General features: G+C 44.2%; 1 protein-coding gene across 1 annotated transcript; it reads right to left on the reverse strand.

Annotated features, from left to right (window-relative positions):
* Window positions 1-3,725: 3,725 nt before the first annotated feature.
* LOC122945483 (interleukin-17F-like) lies at window positions 3,726-5,831 on the reverse strand. The gene is made up of 3 exons (XM_044304549.1): window positions 5,735-5,831; window positions 4,403-4,487; window positions 3,726-3,963 (listed from the first exon to the last, which is right to left on the reverse strand). Exons 1-3 carry the CDS (start codon window positions 5,829-5,831, stop codon window positions 3,726-3,728), a joined length of 420 nt encoding a protein of 139 aa, XP_044160484.1.
* Between the last annotated feature and the right edge of the window lie 8,983 nt (window positions 5,832-14,814).

Raw genomic sequence — 14,814 nt, forward strand, 5'->3', positions numbered from 1 at the left:
ACCAGTGGCATACCACCAGACCACGCAGCTGCTATGGGTGATGGGCAATGCCCCACCTGTCTCTTGACATCCTGCAGCGCCGCTCATTCTCCTTCCTCTGTCTGCTTGGCACTCGCACTGCATCGGCCAATCAGCATTTAGCAGTGCAAAGCTCCTGCTGCTGATTGGCTAGTGTGTGAGTCGCAGGTTACGGTTTCAATAGGTCATTTATACATGGGGTGTGGCAGGGGAGGGGCCAGGGCAGATGGTGGGATGTACCAGGGGTGGGTAGTGGGCGGAGTTACTGGGGCCCAATTCAGATTCTTGCTATGAGGCCCAATGATTTCTATGTACACCCTTGGTGACAACCTACCAAGACCTTAACGAGTCACTCCCAACCCGTCTGGCTGTTGCCCATGCTGCACACAGGGGATACTCTAGATCAGGCATGCTCAACCTGCGGCACTCCAGATGTTGCAAAACTACAACTCCCAGCATGCCCTAACAGCCTACAGCTATCAGCCTACAGCAGGGCATTGTGGGAGTTGTAGTTTTACAACAGCTGGAGGGCCACAGGTTGAGCATGCCTGGTCTAGATATTAGCTGGTGGTCATAAAAATGTGACTCAACTTGAAAAACAAGGTGGTGGCAGCATTGTGTTATCTCTGCATCAGGCACTGGAAGGCACAGGGTGGTAAAGGGTATAACAAGTTCAGTAGCAAACATGGAAACCTGCTGCAGTCTACAAGACGACCAGAGCTTGTGAGCAGAAAAGAAAACTGCAAACATGAAGCCAAACCTGCACGGGACTCACTCAAAAACAACAGTGTTACTGGCCTTCAGGTGGCCAAATCAATCCAATAGAAGAAGATATGGATGAACTTGAACTATGAAATAATAACATAAAACATTGCAGGGTCCATCAAGGCCTACAGATAAATCCACTTAGAGACATGGCTGGAATTGTAGTCTCTTCTACACACGGACTTAAAGAGGGTGAATACTGCAATCTTGTGTTAAGTAAATGGATCAAGAGATCAAGGGGCCGTCAAAGTCTTCATTTATGTGTTCAGGGACCATCTTTGTCTTTATACATTTGGTTGTACGTAAGACACATGGTGCATAGAAGGTTGGAGCAGTAAGAAGTTGAGAAGCAAGGACAGAAAATTGCACCAAAGCTTAGAAAATGTCTAGGCCTAGGATGCACAACATGGACATGGAGTCATTAGACTGCAGATACATAGTCATTAGACTGCAGGTCTAATCTCTTCTCTGCATTGCTATCAATGTAGGCCTTGGGACATATAAGTGACTCCCTCTAGTGACTCCTTACTTTAAGGGGTTGTCCAGGTTCAGAGCTGAACTCAGACATACCCTTAATTTCACCCAGGCAGCCCCCCCTAATGTTAACATAGGTGCATTTCATGCTCCAATGCGCTCCCTCGCCCTGCGCTGAATCGCGCAGGACAAGCGATCTTTTATTTACAAAAACACACTGCCGGGCAGAGGCTTCCGCCCAGCAGTGTGTTCAGTGACGTCACCGGCTCTGATGGGCGGGCTTTAGCGCTGCTCTAGTCGCCCATCAGTGCTGGTGACGTCACCTGGGCTCACTACTGGGCGGAAGCCTCCGCCTGGCAGCCCCATGGAGAGCCCAGTACGTCACCAGAATGCCAGAAAATGCCTTTGCCCTGCGCGATTCATGAACTGCTCCGATGCTAAAGTCAGGGGGGCTGCCTGGGTTAATATGGGAATATGTCCGGGGTTCAGCTCTGAATCTGGACATCCCCTTTAAGAGATATTTTGCAGCCAGCATAAGTATTCATGGTACACTGTCCAGCTGGCACTATTATGGGGATGGGCACTGTGTGACTGGCAATGTTATGAGTGCCTGGCTCTGTATTGAGGTGCTCTGTGTATTCTACTTGAAGAGGTTTTCCAGTAGGCTCAGAATGGCTTAAAAACATAAAAGAACCAATACTTACCTCCACTGCTCCTCCACCGCTGCCATTCTGAAACAACCGGATCCTCACTGTTCTCTACTTCCTGCGCCCGACTCGAGACACAGGAAATTCCCGATCAGCCAATCAGTGGCTGCGGCAGGACACAATGGTGGCCACTGATAGGCTGAGAGGGCATTTCCTGCAGAGCAGGAAGCGGAGACCATCACAGACTAAGCAGTGTCAAAACAGAAGTGATGGGGGATCGGCGAGTATTGCTTCTTTTATGTTTTCAAGTCATTCTGAGCCACAAATATCTGTTCTGCTGGAAAACCTCTTTTAAGGAATAAAGGCAAGAATGTTACTGTGTGATGCCTGGTGCAGACTATGACTGGTGTCCTCTCTTTGAATCCCTGTGTCATGCTCCGCCCCTCAAGCCCTGCGCTAATCATACAACATGTATCACTTACATCCAAATGGCTCCTTTCATCGTACATGTGTGGCAGAAGTTGGGTCTTTAAAGATGGTTCCCATTCAGGAGCTGAGCAGTGGCGTAGCCGGCAGGTGCATTTAACCCCTCAGATGTTGTAGTCAAATATGACCATGGTATTTGAATGGTTATTTATAGGAGGCAGGCTGTTCCCAGAAACCCCCATGATGAGACTGTGGGAGCCAATCGTTGTTATGGTATACAGGGTCTTTGTGAAGATTCCCAAGTATACCATAGTTAAGCTCCTATTGAGCCCTGCCTCAGTCAGGGCTCAATAGAAACACAGCAATTTTCTAATAGGCTGAAATGGTAAACCATTAAAGTCTATGGTAAAAACGATCTGATGATGACATGCTGAAGTCCTCTAAGGGGGGCTAAAAATAAGATTGAAAAGGTATAAAAAAAGTATTAAAAAATAATTCTAAAATCACCCCTTTTCCCTATTTTAGAACTATAAATAATGAATAATAAAAAATAAAGAGTATCGCACGGTTTGAAAATCTCTGCACAATAAAAATATAAAAATATTTATCCCGCACTGTGAATATTGTAGTGGAAAAAAATATCAAAATCGTCAAATAAACATTTTTGTCGCTTTGCTTCCAAAATAAACTGTCATACATACCAAAATGGCATCAAGAAAAAATGAGCCGTCACATAGCCCCAAAAACAGAAAGATAAAAAAGTTACGGGTGTCAGAAGTATTGAGTGGGGCAGTTACTTTTTCCTATTGGTGCACACAGGATCGGGAGGCTGGAGACACATAGGTCTGCATGGGAGCTGTATACACAAAATGGTAGAATTCCGATCTACAAGGTTGCTTTTTTTTTATCATTTTACAATTATTAGAGCAATAAATAAGGTGATTACAAAAGTATTCACATCCTCTAACAGCCATAAAAAACATCGAGTTTCTGTACACTTTTCCAGCTAATTAAAACAATAGACTGATTAAATAGTTTCAATAATTTTATGTAATAATATAAATATTGTCAAATAAATATAAAGAATATTTCCATAAAAACAATAAATACACTTTAAATAATAAAACTGAGAAAACGCGGTTCTGCACATATTTTTTTTAGAAGTGTCGCCCATAGCAACCTATGGAAATTGTTCATGTTTTGTAGTCGGCAGTAGTAGATAAAATCTGATTGGTTCCTGTCGACCACAGTTATTTTCCTTACACTGGTTTTTATAAGTAGTCCTTAACAGCAGCCAATCAGAATTCAGCTTTAACTCCTAAAATCACATTATAGAGTCCCCTGATTGGTCGATGGATAACTCCTCCACTGAGACAGTGGTGACCCATGAGGCTCTTATCTGAGGTACTGGGTGATGGGCCGGACACAGGTGCAGCCCACGGTGACTAGTTGCTTGTCCAGCTTATAGACGGGGACACATCCTCTCATCTCACGGCGCAGGACCAGGATCTCCTGTCTGATGGGGACTGAGTTCATGCTGAGGTCCACATGACCCTCAGGGTCCAAACAGCCGTGGTGGAGACATCTGGCCTCATTGATGACCACCGGGACTCTGTGGTTGTCCACCTTGGAGCTGGAGGAAGAAGATGATAGAAATCAGAGGCCAAAATTAGCAAAATAGCTTTTACAATACTAAATGCAGCTGATAAACTTTGCAGGGGGCAGCCATTGTGGTTGTCAGCTGACCTCAGTGGAGGAGTCTATGGTACATGAAGCTCACACCTGGAAATTCCCTTTATAGTGTAGAGCGATTGTGATTTTTATTTTAAAGCTTTTTAAAAATCTTCGGTCTAAGGTCATGGTATATTTTCCATGTATGGTTAGCGTGCAGATAGAGAAACCATAGTAATCGTGAGATGATGTCACTAAGTACACGTAATGTATAGGGCTGACCATACAGCCTTGAACGTGGAGAGATTTACCTACAGAAATTATCTATAGGCAGAATGAGATAGATAGATAGATAGATAGATAGATAGATAGATAGATAGATAGATCACCTGTCTATTTACCTGTATTCCCATGGAGACATTGAGCGGCTCTTGTGCTGTCCGTCATTTGTTGTGCAGAGCTCCCACAGTTGATCTTCATATGAACCTTCACACGTGGTGGAAATGTGGCGTCCACTTGGAATGGACAATCACCTCCGGACACTGGGCGGACATCCCACTCCTCTGTACCAGGTACCTGCACTTCTCTTCCATGGGCAGAAGAATGTAAGATAAGGAGAAGCCATGTGGAGAGACCCTGAGAACAGATTATAGGATATGTATTATAGGGGGCATTATGGAGGTGTCAGCGTTATGCAGAATAGTGGTACGAGGAAGGGTTAGAAATGGAGCAATAAGATGCAGCAGATTTATCATACAGTATATATAATACTCACTATTCTGCTGGTGCAGTCACTGTGTACATACATTACATTACTTATCCTGCACTGATCCTGAGTTACATCCTGTATTATACTCCAGAGCTGCACTCACTATTCTGCTAGTGGAGTCACCGTGTACATACATTACTTATCCTGTACTGATCCTGAGTTACATCCTGTATTGTACTCTATAGCTGCACTCACTATTCTGCTGGTGCAGTCACTGTGTACATATATTACTTATCCTGTACTGATCCTGAGTTACATCATGTATTATACTCCAGAGCTGCACTCACTATTCTGCTGGTGGAGTCACTGTGTACATATATTACTTATCCTGTACTGATCCTGAGTTACATCCTGTATTATATTCCAGAGCTGCACTCACTATTCTGCTGGTGGAGTCACTGTGTACATATATTACTTATCCTGTACTGATCCTGAGTTATATCCTGTATTGTACTCCAGAGCTGCACTCACTATTCTGCTGGTGAAATCACTACGTACAGGCATGACCTTTACTCTAGAGCTGCATTTACAATTCTGCTGGATTCAGAGCTCGTTCTGGTAATTTGCCTTCTGGATAAAGCAGCCTTTAATCGAGACTCGGTGCACTGATATGATATAGGTAAAACTAACCATCCCCCCGCATTATAGAATATAGGTTAGCTGTTAGGGTGTGTCTATTTTAATGCTTTTTGCTTCCACTAACAACCAACAGAATTGTAACTACAGCTCTGGAGCATAACACAGGTTGTATCCATAAGTAATGCAAAGTACGTACAATGTTGCTCAGCTTTTAAACTGTCAAATGTTGCTCAGAAGTGGACAAACCCTTCAAGACAATTCTTGAGGTAAACCAAGGAAGATAATTTTACTTTCAAAGAACATAATAACAATTAATGAACCCCCACACCTCATACACCTATAATGGACCTGGTTAATAAAACTGAGTAGGAATCGGTGCTCCTACCATTAATGTTCCCCGGTGGGCGGCCATTGTTCTCATAGACGAGCTCTGGTGAGGTTCTGCTGGTGGACTGTGCTTGGACTCTGACTTCGGGCCCCATTATATAAGGGACACGGTTGTTTCTGGACTTTCCTGAAATACCCATAACTTTAAATCAGGTTTCAATGATTCTTGGGATTTTATATCAATATATTTTAATCTTTCAGAAATAAATATGAAACATTGGGAGAATTTAAAGGACGGGAACATCTCCCGCTATGGAATTCCTCAATTACTAATTAACCAGAAAAGCTGACACAGTAATAATCCTCTCAATAACCTGATAGAGATAAAAGAGTAATAAACTGAAGCGAGAGCTCATAGTAACAAACAGGATTGTATGAGAAGTATCTACACACGTCCACAAAATGTTTGGTACCCTTCCGTTAAAGAAAGAAAAACCCACAATGGTCACGGAAATAACCTGAAACTGACAAAAGTAATAATAAATAAAAATTCAGCTAATGAAAATCAGACATTGCTTTTGAATTGTGGTTCAACAGAATAAATAAAAAAAACTAATGAAACAAGTCTGGACAAAAATGATAGTACCCCTAGAAAAGATTGAAAATAATTTGAGACATAGGGACATGTTAAAATAAGGTGTGTACTGTAATTAGCATCACATGTGTCTTCAATCTTAGTCAGTCTGCCTATTTAACAGGTACAAAGTAGTCACTGTGCTGTTTGGCATCATGGAAAGCTAAGGAGACAGGTGTCTCGGAGATTAGAAAGAAAATTATAGACAAAAATGTTAACATAAAAAGGCTATGAGACCATCTCCAAACAGCTTGATGTTCCTGTAACTACAGTTAAACATACTATTCAGAAGTTTAAGGTCTATGGGACTGTCGCCAACTTCCCTGGATGTGGCCGCAAGATAAAAATTGATGACAAATTGAAGAGCTGTATAATACAAATGGCAACAAAGGAGCCGAGAACAACTTCCAAAGAGATTAGGTGTGAATTCCAAGCTCAAGGTACATCAATGTCAGATTGCACCATCCATCGCTGCCTTACCCAAAGTGGGCTTGGTGAAAGATGACCGAGGAGAAATCCACTGTTGAAAGCAAGTGATAAAAATACACTAGGTTCGGGGACAGGGAACCCCCACCATCAGGGGGCGACCCTGGGCTGAGCAGCAAATAGGGCAATTAGGGTAAGCGGTAGTCTGCCCTGCCCTCTCTCAGACCCTGTTCCTCTGAGGTGTTGCTCCCGAACCTTTAAGTCTATAGACAATTATACGTCACCAGGTAATATGTAAGTGTAGGGGTTACTACTCCCCAAACAAAAGTTATTTATATATAATCCTTTTGAACTGTAGTACACTTGTTGGTATATGCATACCTATACCCGCACTATCAATAATAAAGGTATTTTTTAAAAGTCACTAACTTTAATAAGTAAAAAAATTTTGTTGAAAACTCTTGTGATAAGAAATCCGATAAAAATCAAATTATTAGGCAATTTTTGATAAAAATACAAGATTATAATTTGCCAAAATACATATTGTCAAGCAATAAAGCTTCTGGGAGAATGTCCTTTGGAAAGATGTGACAAAACTGGAGCTTTTTGGCAAGTCACATCAGCTCTATGTTCACAGATAAAAAAATGAAGCTACTGGGAAACATGGAGGAGGCTTGGTTATGTTTTTGGGGCTGCTTTTGCTGCATCTGGCATAGGGTGTCTTGAATCTGTGCAGGGTACAATGAAATCTCAAAACTATCAAGGCATTCTGTAGCTAAATATGCTGGTCTCAGTCATACGTCATGGGTCTTTCAACAGGATAATTACCCAAAACACACAGCTAAAAACATCCAAGAATAGCTAGGAGCAAAGCATTGGACTATTCTCAAGAGGCCTTCTACAGTGCTTCCCATAATTATTCATACCCCTAGCAAATTTTGACTTAAAGTTACTTTTATTCAACCAGCAGGTAATTTTTTGACAGGAAATGACATAGGTGTCTCCCAAAAGATAATAAGACTATGTACTAGAGGCATTATTGTGGAAAAAAACTAATATTTCTCAGCTTTTATTTACATTTGAGCAAAAAATGTCCAGTCCAAAATTATTCATACCCTTCTCAATAATCAATAAAAAAGTATTTATTGGCTATTACAGCAATCAAACGCTTCCTATAATTGCAGACCGGCTTTTTGCAGGCCTCCACAGGTATTTTTGCCCATTCATCTTTAGCATTGAGCTCCAAATCTTTCAGGTTGGAGGGTCTTCCTGCCATCACCCTGATCTTTAGCTCCCTCCACAGATTCTCAATTGGATTCAAGTCTGGACTCTGGCTGGGCCACTCCAAAACGTTAATGTTGTTGTCTGCTAACCATTTCTTCACCACTTTTGCTGTGTGTTTTGGGTCATTGTCATGCTGAAATGTCCACTGGTGCCCAAGGCCAAGTTTCTCTGCAGACTGCCTGATGTTGTCGTTGAGAACCCTCATGTATTGCTCTTTTTTCATGGTGCCGTTTACTGTGATTAGGTTCCCTGGTCCATTGGCTGAAATACACCCCCAAAGAATTAGGTTCCCACCACCATGTTTCACAGTGGGGATAGTGTTCTTTGGGTTGAAGGCTTCTCCTTTTTTACGCCAAATGAAGGAAACATCATTGTGACCAAACAATTAAATTTTTGTTTCATCTGACCATAACACGGAAGACCAGAAGTCTTCTTCTTTGTCCAGATGAGCTTTTGAAAAGGCCAAGCGAGCTTTTGTGTGTCTTATCTGGAGAAGTGGAACCAAGCAGTGTGCAGTGTCCGTTGGATTGTCTGCCTTGAGACATTGCCACCAGCAGAGCCCAGATTCATCAGGATGGCCTTAGTGGTGATCCTTGGATTCTTTTTCACCTCTCTACCTATCCTCCTGGCCAGCACAGGTGTCACTTTTGGCTTCCGACCATGTCCTCTGAGATTTTCCACAGTGCGGAACATCTTGTATTTTTTGCTCAAATGTAAATAAAAGCTGAGAAATGTTTTTTCCCCCATAATAATGGCTCTTGTACATCGTCTTATTATCTTTTGACAGACACCTATGTCATTTCCTGTCAAAAAATTACTTGCTGGTTGAATAAAAGTAACTTTAAGTCAAAATTTGACAGGGGTATGAATAATTATGGGCAGCACTGTATAATCCTTGATCTAAATCATATTGAGGATCCGTGGAAGGAGCTGAAACATGCAATCTGGAGAAGTCACCCTTCAAACCCGAGATAGCTGGAGCAGTTTGTTCATGAGGAGTTTGCCAAAATACCTGTGGACAGGTGCAGAAGTCTCATTGAGGGTTACAGAAATCGCATGATTGCAGCGATTGCCTCAAAAGGTTGTTCAACAAAATATTAAGTTAAAGGAACCATCATTTTCGTCCAGGCCGGTGAAGACAATAATTACCATGTGCTGCTATCTTTATGGTCCAAGATAGGCGGCGAGAGTTCAGATAAATTATGGCCCCTGATTAGGGAAGTGTCGGAGATCTTATGCCGGTTTCTCTCTCTTATAATATGACATAACAGGGTAGAGCTGGACAGTCCACATTCTTCAATGGTCATAGACACGACTGGAACTTACAGAAACTTTTTGGAAAACTATGATTCCTGAGATGGAGACTCAACGCCACAACTGGTATAAATAGAGAGAGGGACTGGGATCCAAGAATTAGAGCAGCAGATCCCAGAACTATACTGAGAACCCAGCAGGAGGAGAAGAATGGTCCATACAAGAACCTCACTGATACTTGTGAGTATAAAAGTGTCCATTGTATAATATTGTATTAAGGACGATGACAGTAGAATTTATATCATCCAGAATACAACAATAAGACTATTCCAATAGGCTGGAAAGTGTTCCCTGATTTACTTCCATTGTGCATCCCTAGGAACATTGAAATTTTGATACGGGAGCAGATTAGAGGTTTCATGGATGCTGGATTAATGGTAGTTTACTGTAATATCTGCATAGGATGTACTGAATGCTTTGGTGAAAACTAGGGATGAGCGAACTCGAACTGTATAGTTCGGGTTCGTACCGAATTTTGGGGTGTCCGTGACACGGACCCGAACCCGGACATTTTCGTAAAAGTCCGGGTTCGGGTTCGGTGTTCGTCGCTTTCTTCGCGCTTTTGTGACGCTTTCTTGGCGCTTTTTGAAAGGCTGCAAAGCAGCCAATCAACAAGCGTCATACTACTTGCCCCAAGAGGCCATCACAGCCATGCCTACTATTGGCATGGCTGTGATTGGCCAGAGCACCATGTGACCCAGCCTCTATTTAAGCTGGAGTCACATAGCGCCGCCCGTCACTCTGCTCTGATTAGCGTAGGGAGAGGTTGCGGCTGCGACAGTAGGGCGAGATTAGGCAGATTAACTCCTCCAAAGGACTTGATTAACTGATCGATCTGCAGCTGTGGATCATTGAGCTGCTGATCCTCAATTGCTCACTGTTTTTAGGCTGCCCAGACCGTTTGTCAGTCACATTTTTCTGGGGTGATCGGCGGCCATTTTGTGTCTTGTGGTGCGCCAGCACAAGCTGCGACCAAGTGCATTTAACCCTCAATGGTGTGGTTGTTTTTTGGCTAAAGCCTACATCAGGGTGAAGCTGTCACACCAAGTGCATTTAACCAGCAATAGTCTGTTCATTTTTTGGCCATATACAAAATCAGGGGCAAGCTGCGCCTGTCACCAAGTGCATTTAACCCTCAATGGTGTGGTTGTTTTTTGGCTAAAGCCTACATCAGGGTGAAGCTGTCACACCAAGTGCATTTAACCAGCAATAGTCTGTTCATTTTTTGGCCATATACTAAATCAGGGGCAAGCTGCGCCTGTCACCAAGTGCATTTAACCCTCAATGGTGTGGTTGTTTTTTGGCTAAAGCCTACATCAGGGTGAAGCTGTCACACCAAGTGCATTTAACCAGCAATAGTCTGTTTATTTTTTGGCCATATCCCAGTCTAATTCTGTCACTAAATCCATACCGGTCACCCAGCGCCTAAATACTAGGCCTCAAATTTATATCCCGCTAAATCTGTCCTTAGTGCTGTAGCTGGGCGAGTTATTTAGTGTCCGTTCAAGCACATTTCTTGTTCTGGGTTGAAATACAATTCCCAATTTAGCAATTTCATAATTTAGTGGTTTCTGCTATATCAGAGCTATTTGAAATCTATCCCTAAAAGGGTATATAATATTCAAGGTGCACATTGGGTCATTCAGAATAACTTCACACACACCCGCTACTGTGTATTTCCAAGTCTAATTCTGGCACTAAACCCATACCTGTCACCCAGCGCCTAAATACTAGGCCTCAAATTTATATCCCGCTAAATCTGTCCCTTAGTGCTGTAGCTGGGCGAGTTATTTAGTGTCCGTTCAAGCACATTTCTTGTTCTGGGTTGAAATACAATTCCCAATTTAGCAATTTCATAATTTAGTGGTTTCTGCTATATCAGAGCTATTTGAAATCTATCCCTAAAAGGGTATATAATATTCAAGGTGCACATTGGGTCATTCAGAATAACTTCACACACACCCGCTACTGTGTATTTCCAAGTCTAATTCTGGCACTAAACCCATACCTGTCACCCAGCGCCTAAATACTAGGCCTCAAATTTATATCCCGCTAAATCTGTCCCTAGTGCTGTAGCTGGGCGAGTTATTTAGTGTCCGTTCAAGCACATTTCTTGTTCTGGGTTGAAATACAATTCCCAATTTAGCAATTTCATAATTTAGTGGTTTCTGCTATATCAGAGCTATTTGAAATCTATCCCTAAAAGGGTATATAATATTCAAGGTGCACATTGGGTCATTCAGAATAACTTCACACACACCCGCTACTGTGTATTTCCAAGTCTAATTCTGGCACTAAACCCATACCTGTCACCCAGCGCCTAAATACTAGGCCTCAAATTTATATCCCGCTAAATCTGTCCTTAGTGCTGTAGCTGGGCGAGTTATTTAGTGTCCGTTCAAGCACATTTCTTGTTCTGGGTTGAAATACAATTCCCAATTTAGCAATTTCATAATTTAGTGGTTTCTGCTATATCAGAGCTATTTGAAATCTATCCCTAAAAGGGTATATAATATTCAAGGTGCACATTGGGTCATTCAGAATAACTTCACACACACCCGCTACTGTGTATTTCCAAGTCTAATTCTGGCACTAAACCCATACCTGTCACCCAGCGCCTAAATACTAGGCCTCAAATTTATATCCCGCTAAATCTGTCCCTAGTGCTGTAGCTGGGCGAGTTATTTAGTGTCCGTTCAAGCACATTTCTTGTTCTGGGTTGAAATACAATTCCCAATTTAGCAATTTCATAATTTAGTGGTTTCTGCTATATCAGAGCTATTTGAAATCTATCCCTAAAAGGGTATATAATATTCAAGGTGCACATAGGGTCATTCAGAATAACTTCACACACCCGCTACTGTGCATTTCCAAATCTAATTCTGTCACTAAACCCATACCTGTCACCCAGCGCCTAAATACTAGGCCTCAAATTTATATCCCGCTAAATCTCTCGTTACCGCTGTCCTGTTGTGGCTGGGAAAGTTATTTAGTGTCCGTCAAAGCACATTTTTTGTTCTGGGTTGAAATACAATTCCCAATTTAGCAATTTCATAATTTAGTGGTTTCTGCTATATCAGAGCTATTTGAAATCTATCCCTAAAAGGGTAGATCATATTGAAGGTGCACATAGGGTCATTCAGAATAACTTCACACACACGCTTCTGTGCATTTCCAAGTCTAATTCTGTCACTAAATCCATACCGGTCACCCAGCGCCTAAATACTAGGCCTCAAATTTATATCCCGCTGAATTTGAATACAATACATTGGGCCAAATAATATATTTGTTGTTGTGGTGAACCATAACAATGAGAAAAACATCTAGTAAGGGACGCGGACGTGGACATGGTCGTGGTGGTGTTAGTGGACCCTCTGGTGCTGGGAGAGGACGTGGCCGTTCTGCCACATCCACACGTCCTAGTGTACCAACTACCTCAGGTCCCAGTAGCCGCCAGAATTTACAGCGATATATGGTGGGGCCCAATGCCGTTCTAAGGATGGTAAGGCCTGAGCAGGTACAGGCATTAGTCAATTGGGTGGCCGACAGTGGATCCAGCACGTTCACATTATCTCCCACCCAGTCTTCTGCAGAAAGCGCACAGATGGCGCCTGAAAACCAACCCCATCAGTCTGTCACATCACCCCCATGCATACCAGGGAAACTGTCTCAGCCTCAAGTTATGCAGCAGTCTCTTATGCTGTTTGAAGACTCCGCTGGCAGGGTTTCCCAAGGGCATCCACCTAGCCCTTCCCCAGCGGTGAAAGACATAGAATGCACTGACGCACAACCACTTATGTTTCCTGATGATGAGGACATGGGAATACCACCTCAGCATGTCTCTGATGATGACGAAACACAGGTGCCAACTGCTGCGTCTTTCTGCAGTGTGCAGACTGAACAGGAGGTCAGGGATCAAGACTGGGTGGAAGACGATGCAGGGGACGATGAGGTCCTAGACCCCACATGGAATGAAGGTCGTGCCACTGACTTTCACAGTTCGGAGGAAGAGGCAGTGGTGAGACCGAGCCAACAGCGTAGCAAAAGAGGGAGCAGTGGGCAAAAGCAGAACACCCGCCGCCAAGAGACTCCGCCTGCTACTGACCGCCGCCATCTGGGACCGAGCACCCCAAAGGCAGCTTCAAGGAGTTCCCTGGCATGGCACTTCTTCAAACAATGTGCTGACGACAAGACCCGAGTGGTTTGCACGCTGTGCCATCAGAGCCTGAAGCGAGGCATTAACGTTCTGAACCTGAGCACAACCTGCATGACCAGGCACCTGCATGCAAAGCATGAACTGCAGTGGAGTAAACACCTTAAAACCAAGGAAGTCACTCAGGCTCCCCCTGCTACCTCTTCTGCTGCTGCCGCCTCGGCCTATTCTGCTGCTGCCGCCTCGGCCTCTTCCTCCGCCTCTGGAGGAACGTTGGCACCTGCCGCCCAGCAAACAGGGGATGTACCACCAACACCACCACCACCACCTCCGTCACCAAGCGTCTCAACCATGTCACACGCCAGCGTTCAGCTCTCCATCTCACAAACATTTGATAGAAAGCGTAAATTCCCACCTAGCCACCCTCGATCCCTGGCCCTGAATGCCAGCATTTCTAAACTACTGGCCTATGAAATGCTGTCATTTAGGCTGGTGGACACAGACAGCTTCAAACAGCTCATGTCGCTTGCTGTCCCACAGTATGTTGTTCCCAGCCGGCACTACTTCTCCAAGAGAGCCGTGCCTTCCCTGCACAACCAAGTATCCGATAAAATCAAGTGTGCACTGCGCAACGCCATCTGTGGCAAGGTCCACCTAACCACAGATACGTGGACCAGTAAGCACGGCCAGGGACGCTATATCTCCCTAACTGCACACTGGGTAAATGTAGTGGCAGCTGGGCCCCAGGCGGAGAGCTGTTTGGCGCACGTCCTTCCGCCGCCAAGGATCGCAGGGCAACATTCTTTGCCTCCTGTTGCCACCTCCTCCTTCTCGGCTTCCTCCTCCTCTTCTTCCACCTGCTCATCCAGTCAGCCACACACCTTCACCACCAACTTCAGCACAGCCCGGGGTAAACGTCAGCAGGCCATTCTGAAACTCATATGTTTGGGGGACAGGCCCCACACCGCACAGGAGTTGTGGCGGGGTATAGAACAACAGACCGACGAGTGGTTGCTGCCGGTGAGCCTCAAGCCCGGCCTGGTGGTGTGTGATAATGGGCGAAATCTCGTTGCAGCTCTGGGACTAGCCAATTTGACGCACATCCCTTGCTTGGCGCATGTGCTGAATTTGGTGGTGCAGAAGTTCATTCACAACTACCCCGACATGTCAGAGCTGCTGCATAAAGTGCGGGCCGTCTGTTCGCGCTTCCGGCGTTCACATCCTGCTGCTGCTCGCCTGTCTGCGCTACAGCGTAACTTCGGCCTTCCCGCTCACCGCCTCATATGCGACGTGCCCACCAGGTGGAACTCCACCTTGCACATGCTGG

Source organism: Bufo gargarizans, chromosome 8 (assembly GCF_014858855.1).
Source record: "Bufo gargarizans isolate SCDJY-AF-19 chromosome 8, ASM1485885v1, whole genome shotgun sequence".
Lineage (NCBI taxonomy): Eukaryota > Metazoa > Chordata > Amphibia > Anura > Bufonidae > Bufo > Bufo gargarizans.